Source organism: Fistularia commersonii, chromosome 25 (assembly GCF_037954325.1).
Source record: "Fistularia commersonii isolate RoL2024-O1a breed Wild chromosome 25, RoL_Fcom_v1.0, whole genome shotgun sequence".
Taxonomy (NCBI): domain Eukaryota; kingdom Metazoa; phylum Chordata; class Actinopteri; order Syngnathiformes; family Fistulariidae; genus Fistularia; species Fistularia commersonii.
Window position 1 is genome coordinate 8314462 of NC_141308.1, and position 7890 is coordinate 8322351.

The following is a 7890-nucleotide window of genomic DNA, read 5'->3' on the forward strand; positions in this document are numbered from 1 at the left end:
ACATCACCGGCACTAGCGATCGCAGTCACTGCACACATACTCTCTCTTAGTGAAAGTAGAAAAAGTGATTTAAATATCGGTCAAAGAGGCAAATGAACAGCTCCACTGACCCAACTGTTTCTATGGTAATTACCATCCTCTAGATACAGTAAGCATAATAAGCACAGTAAGCACCTCTGTCCACACAGGGGTCTCGGAAATATGGTATTAGTAGAGGTTTAGTGCCAGCCAGTGGAGAGATTTAGGGATTTGAATACTACACTGATGTTTATCAGGTATGATATGACCCAAAAAAAGAAGAATATAAATGCGCTGATAACATGTGTGCCTGGGTCCAGATGAGAAGTGTGTGGTTCCCTTGGGTGACAATTGAAAAATCCTCCTCTCTGGCTTTTCAGATGAATAGGGACATTTCTAATACTTATTTACTTTCTTGTTGTCAAAAGAAATTAGACACGGTTGCTCTGGCCTGCCTTCAAGTATACCCTATAATTAAATTTTTTTTTCAAACTCATTTTAATTTGTAACGCCAAACTTCTAATTTTTTCAGTGCAATGGGCTTTGCATTTTGTCAACAAAATCCAGTTACAGTACTGGCTATGTTGATCCTTTAAAGCTGCTTAACACAGACGGTGTTTATATTTATTGTTTTTAATGGAACGGAATTAATTACATTATTTTATTTACTGCACCTACTTGTGAAACTTGCCACAGCTTATTTTATTGGGCTTTTGTTTCAATTCACGATTGTCTTTTTGGCCGCACAGTCAGCCTAGCAGCCAAACAAATATTATAGATTAGTGGAAAATCTTAATTTGCTTGAATTTTTTTTCATATAGCAATATCCATTGAATAATGTGTAGTACTTAAAATGTATGTTAAATATCAATATTGAACTTTATTTTCCCGTGAAGTGTTCCCCTGTAGATAGCCGTATTTACTGCAATATCGCATTCATAAAGTGACTCTTTGTGATTCTGTGGTACTCCTTCACTGTATTGTACAGAGAGGGAGCGCAGTCACTCGCTGGTACATGATCACAGGCTGACACAGGCATACTACAGTATAATAGCATCATTGCTTATTAGTCTGTGGCAGCTAACTTATTACTACAACCCGATGTCATTCTTGTTATATAACCCTTTTTTCAGCCAACATTGATTGGTGGTTAACACCAGTATCCTTTACTGGCTCCTGATTTTTGAGTTATGGGGAAAGTGCTGAAATTTACCAGCTATTTGCGAATGGTCGGCAGTTTCAGTTCCCATTATTAAATCACTGTGATAATTCAAATTTGGCGGTTTCATATCAAAGTGAAAATGATGGACCTTTCAAAAATATATTATAAATCAATTTAAGTCTCCAACATTTTGGTGGAAGATTTCTTTTTTATAAAAAAAAAAAAAAAATCCATTTAATTTTGTATGATAGTGCATAAATCTCACTTTTAATGAGATGACAGTGAAATGTAATAGATGTTCCAATAAATGACAGAAAGTGTGACTTTTGGTGTTATTTGTGATTAGATCATTCATTTGCGGCCGTTGATACACGGTTAAATTCTTTTTTTTCAAACGTGCTTTTTTCACTGTAGATATTTCAGACAAAGTATATTACATTGTGAAGGCAGTCGATGAAACAAAGGACCGTTTCGGTTTTGGGTCTCCCTGTTTTCCGTACGTGATGGGACACGTGACCAAAAAAGTCTATAAATATAGGTTCGTTACGCATTCGTTTCTTAGATACACGGATAGAGTAGAGGGTGACATGGCGTCGACAAGCCGGTGAGTAGCAACATTATTGACCGCACATCTACAAGCCACTTTTTATAAACGTATGACTTTAGAATTTTTCACAAACTTATTAAGGCCGAACTGGCTACGTGAAGAGTTGACCGGGGACGAAGCTAATGAATTCCGTAGCTTCACTTGAGTTAGCCGGTTTAGTATTGTGCTAACGCTAGTGAACATCCAGTTAGCCGGATAGCTTGCCAACGTATAGACATTAGATGTTGCCAGAAGTCGCTCTCCGAGTCCCCGCTATAGTCACATGCCCTCGTACCTGCGCTCAATAGCTTCACTTCATTTAAACGACCCTCGGCAACGTAGTGTTGGATGCTGCTTTCAGTGCCGTTGTTGTAATAACTCGGTTTACCTCTCGTCCGTGCGAAGCGGAAACTTCAGAAAAAGAAGGAATCCACGTTGTTTTTTTGAGTTTGACAGACAGGGTTCTGTTCCGTCCTAATGAACCGACCTCCTCAAGGTAGTTATATTACATAGATTTAAAACAATAAGAGCGCGGAAATAATTGCGTTAAGTGAGTGGCAGCATCTTCATTTCATGAAGTGAACATGTCGATGCACGTATCTTTACTTTGTGGATTCCTCCTGATGGATCCACAACCAGGAGAATAACAGCAGCTTGAATCTGAGCGATTCTGTCCGTGCTCTTGAGCAGCCAAACCTCTCCACGGATGTCTAATCTTTTTGACTTTTTAAGTCATTCATTGTATTTGACCCACCCCTCTCCTTTCATTTAGCGGAGAAGGTTTGACCCTCCCCAAAGTTCAATGTCCCGACCATCCTGATGCCATCCTGGTGGAGGACTACAGAGCAGGGGACATGATCTGCCCCGAATGTGGCCTTGTAGTAGGTGAGCATTTAGAGATACAAATGCATCCTGTATTCACATGTTGGTCTCTCGGGGGCTTGTTTCATTCTTCAGATCTCAGAGTTGATTCCCTGTCATCCTTGTCCGTGCACATCAGTTTTTGCCACCACACCATTTCCGGGAACCACTTGCTTTCCAAGGCGAATGATTCTGCATGTGAACGTCAGCTGAGTTTATAAACCGAAAAGGCCCCAGTTTTGAAAGGGTGAATTGAAATAGGGAAAAAAAAGCTAATGATGACAAATTGGTCTTATTCAACCTAACTTGCTGGGTATTTATCTATGAGGTCTACTTGTTTTCTTCTTATGGATCATTTGTTTTAGATCAACAGTGAGGGAACAGTGTACTTTAATACCATTTGAAGTCTGCTTCACCCTCCCATTAAAATGAAGCCTTGGGTAATAAAGCAAAAAAAACGTAACAATAAAGCATTCCATTATATTTAGATGTCCTGATAACTACCAGTGGGCTGCTTTTGAAGTTAAACTCAAAAGTTTGAGCTCTGATTTTAACAACTTTATGAAAACGAAATGCAAAAGTACATAAAATGTACAATTTGAAATTGTACTTTTATCACATGATTTTTCATAAAAATATGAACAACGTGTTTCATTACATTTAGTTTTAAAGGGGGAGGACAAATACAGCTAGGTAAAATAGCATATCTATATCAATTTCTATGTTTCTCAAATCTGCTGCAGTGATTTTTAATGATAGAATATTATGATGCTTTACCAAAAGCATCAAGACTTAGATCATTACTGAGATCTCTGCCTTTTTTTTTTGTTTTTGGAGATTCATTTCTAATTCAATAAAACACTTTAATTCTCTCAGCAAATCCTCTTGTTTTCAAAGTAATCAGAAACTGTCATGAGCAGCGTAGTAATTATTGCTGTTTGTCTGAAACACGATTATTTTTTGTCCATATGAATGAGACTCCAGAATTTATCAATTTTGAAAATGGGTCTTTCGAACATCTTTATTCCCCCCTCCCCCAAACTGCTCCGTGTGACAACACAAAGCACAAAGGGACTTAACCGTGACTGACATCCTGTGTCAGAATGCTGCTCTTCTCACAAAATATGTCACTCCTTTCTCACCAAATCAGTTATCTGTTTATCCCTGTCACTCCCTGAGAAATAATGATAAGAATAATAGACAAAGTGCATGTGAAATGCTTTCCGAACCATTTAAAGGCGAGACACAAAGTGCAGAACAAAGCTGCAGGGAAAAGCTAAGGTCTCTAACAAGCCCCCCGAGCACCGACCTGGTCAGGTGGGAGCCGGGAGACGCCAGCCGCTCTCTGATGCAAGCTTCGAGTGAACCTCTGTTCCTCTGACTTACCTCTAAGGAGATGAGTGTCACATTGGCTCCACATATTAGCAAGAGCGATGGCCGGTTTGAAAATGCATAACAGGATTAAAATATCAGAAATCTAATCCTCAACCCTGCCACGCTGTTCCAAGAAGAGGCCTCCCTAATAACTGGAAGAGAATCATGGGCCACAGAAAGACAACAGGGAAGGGACGAACCGTGAGAATTTAGAGCCACAACATTTTTGCAGACAATATTTACTGTGAGACTCGGGTGGCCCGTGACGTTGCTGCTGGTGTAACACAAAGGACGACACCGAAAAAGTCACACACCCCAAGAAGATCCAAGACAATATTGACAGTATTTTTGTACCAGACGCTAGGAAACTGTTTCTGAGGGGAATTGAGCTAGATGCAGCACTGCTGTCTCTCACTATTCCGGGGGGAAGACATGAATTCAGTCTTGTTTTTGTTGGGCATGAACAAACGATTAGAAGTTAATTAAACAAATTCTTGAAAAAAAACCCTACCTCCTTGCAACTCCTCGTCCACTTCCATTTCCTTTCAAATCGTGTTTCTTTTTAGTGAGAAGGATGTTTCTCTGGATCCAAACAAATATTGTCAATTTGTGTTTATTACAAAGTTATTAAATCAAACTGGCATCGTGATCAGCGATCCAGTTGTGTCAATTGAGAAAAATGCTGATTCAATCTTTAACCCCGAAATTAAAATAAAGTAGGCATTTCCTTTTTTTTTTTTTTTTAGCTACCTGACCATTCATATCTGTTTTCCTCGATACAAAATTAAGGAAGTCATTGAGGTGAAATGTATGTGTCCAACAACTTGTTGACAACCAGGAAAGTAAAAATGTGTTTTTCAAACAGAGCAGATGAGCAAACAGGCACCTTTGTTTGAAATGCTAAAACAACAGAAGAAAAGTATTTTCGCAAATACATAAATTTGCATTAAGTGTTTGAAAAGGTTCCACGTTTCAAAAATGCCAATATTCATCCAAAACCTGAATTACTACCTTAAAGAACATAAGTGTACCGGTCCTTTCCCTCCTCAGGCGACCGAGTCATTGACGTTGGCTCAGAGTGGAGGACGTTCTCCAACGAGAAAGCCCTTAAGGATCCGTCCAGAGTGGGAGACGCCCAGAACCCGCTGCTGAATGGAGGAGACCTGACCACCATGATCAGCAAGGTGAGGCTCCTGGAGAACGAAGCCAGTCCATGTACAGACCCGTCAGTCTGTAGCATTCTTTTAATGATTTGCAGCATGTTGTTCCTTTTGGGTGTGTTGTGCATTTCAGCGTCAGAAGATCTGATTTTCATCAATGTGTTATTTGGTCTCAAAATGGGAATTTCTTACATGTGATCGCCATCCTTGAAAAGAAAAAAAACATGAAGTTTGTGGTTCTTGTCAGTTAACATTGTTCATCCAACTAAAGAAGACCCGTGGACCTTGTTTTTCTTTTTGTTCTGTTCTTTTGCCATATAAGGTGGTGGTGCTGTGGCTCGATAATTGATAAAACAAATTGATAATGTATTCAGTCACTGGAAAAAAAGGAAAAAGTTTTATCACCGGCCTGTCACCGTCATGGTCAGAAACTTACGTTTTTCTCCAGAAGACAGTGAGTCATAAGCCTAATTCTTCTAGTCTTCCTCTTCCTCCCGCAGGGAACAGGGGCGGCAAGTTTTGACGAATTCGGTAATTCAAAGTACCAGAACCGGCGGACCATGAGCAGCTTCGACCGGGCCATGTTGAACGCCTTCAAAGAAATCAGCACCATGGCAGACCGCATTAACCTGCCAAGGAACATCATAGTAAGTTAGAATACCAAACCTGATTCTGTAAGCATTCAGGATACATTTCATGATGACATGGAGTCGCATCAGGAGGTTGCGAGCGGCTTATATATGAGCTCGAGGCCGGAAAGAGACCAGGACTAAAGCACAGGAACGTGTCTAATGGACATTACATTACATTTCATTTGGCAGATGCTTTTATCCAAAGCGACTTACAATAGAGGACATAAGCACTGCAAATACAGGACATACAGGAACCTGCAGGCTTTTTGAATGCTACAAGTCAACGTTCCCTCAGTGTTTACGGGTTTTGAAGCGGATCTGTTCTGAATGATCATTCTGCCAACAGTGTACACTTAGAGTATCTAACTTGTTTACTGTCCATATACCATAAATGACACCCTGCCAGTCCTCAAATGTAAAGTTGGGATTTGGGATTTATGTTCAGAGACAAACATGATTTTCTCATTGCAGGACAGAACAAACAATTTATTCAAGCAGGTCTATGAACAGAAGAGCCTGAAGGGGCGAGCGAATGATGCTATCGCTTCAGCCTGTCTCTACATCGCCTGCAGACAGGAGGGAGTACCCAGAACGTTTAAAGGTCAGAATAAACCCTTCTGCTTCCTGTTAGGTCTATGATGATGCAACAGTGTCTTATAAATCCACTTAATGCCATCAATCACAGTCATTAGTGGCCTGCTGCTCATTGTCTATACTTTTCTCCCAATCCATGCTAATTTTTAAAGGTGTGGGCTTAGTTGTAGAAGTGATTCCCGTTTTCTGTCACCATCCATTTGGTTTTTAAAATCTGCCAACTGGTCATTTCCTCCATAGAGATCTGTGCCGTCTCCAGGATCTCCAAGAAGGAGATTGGCAGATGCTTCAAGCTGATCCTAAAGGCCCTGGAGACTAGCGTTGATCTCATCACCACCGGAGATTTCATGTCTCGGTTCTGCTCGAACCTGGGTTTGCCAAAGCAGGTGCAGATGGCCGCCACCTTCATCGCCAGAAAGGCCGTGGAGCTCGACCTCGTGCCGGGAAGGAGCCCCATCTCGGTGGCTGCAGCTGCCATTTACATGGCCTCTCAAGCTTCTGCAGAAAAGAAGACTCAGAAAGGTGAAGAATATACATTTTATTACTGATAGTCCCTTGCTGTTGGGGAAGGGATGGAAAAGGCTAATTATTAGACTACTCTTTTCACACACCCAGACAAAAAGAGCAAAATGGAAGGGTCGGGTTTGGTTGAATGAACACAGTCCTGAGACCCAAACATGGATTTAACTATTGATTTAAAACTGATGAATTCCCGCAGACCTTTACTGATACGGTGTCAAAAACTGTCATGTCTGCTGTCATTGGTGTGTGAAAAGATCCAATCAGGCAGGAGTTATGCTTATTTAAGAGGCCAAATTACTAAATATTTAATTGGGGAGCAGAAAGTACAACCCAAAGTATGCTAAGTCTGTATTTACTGTCCTGTTTAAATGTCAATGCATAAAAGGCATTTTTGTTCAACCCTTCACGAAAACTGAGTAGAATTTCTGCAATGCCTGGACTTTTAAGTCAAGACATCCCTGGTTAGTGTTATGAAAATGTAGATCTCTAAATTGTTGAATTTCTTCTCCCACTTCCACAGAAATCGGAGACATCGCAGGGGTTGCAGACGTCACAATCAGACAGTCGTACAGACTCATCTACCCACGTGCTGCGGATCTCTTCCCTCCAGATTTCAAATTTGACACGCCTGTCGACAAGCTGCCCCAGCTGTGAAAACGCTCCCACACAGTGACGCTACTCTTCTGTTGTAATTGTATGTAATTGATGCTTGCAATTTTAGGCTGGTTTCATAAAGCATTTAAACAACTGTTTTTGTAGAAAATAAGCAGGTTCTATTTTGTTTGTTTTGAACTGTCCTGAGTAATTTAAAAAAAATAAAATCATTTTCATTAAGGAATGGTAGTTGTTTAAAAACATTTTTTAAGTTAAATCTTGTTAAATGTTTATGGGTTAACGTCGTAGAACAGGGTTAAATTCAATTTCAAATGAGTTGAGGGCCAAGTCGATAAAAATTCAAAACACCTTGACATTTCCAGGCAG

General features: G+C 40.3%; 1 protein-coding gene across 1 annotated transcript; it reads left to right on the plus strand.

Annotated features, from left to right (window-relative positions):
* Positions 1–1743: 1743 nt before the first annotated feature.
* Positions 1744–7747, plus strand: gtf2b (general transcription factor IIB). Its single transcript, XM_086172457.1, has 7 exons — positions 1744–1784; positions 2539–2651; positions 5052–5185; positions 5662–5808; positions 6265–6394; positions 6628–6909; positions 7430–7747. Exons 1-7 carry the CDS (start codon positions 1768–1770, stop codon positions 7561–7563), a joined length of 957 nt encoding a protein of 318 aa, XP_086028583.1. The 5' UTR covers positions 1744–1767; the 3' UTR covers positions 7564–7747.
* The last annotated feature ends 143 nt before the right edge of the window (positions 7748–7890 follow it).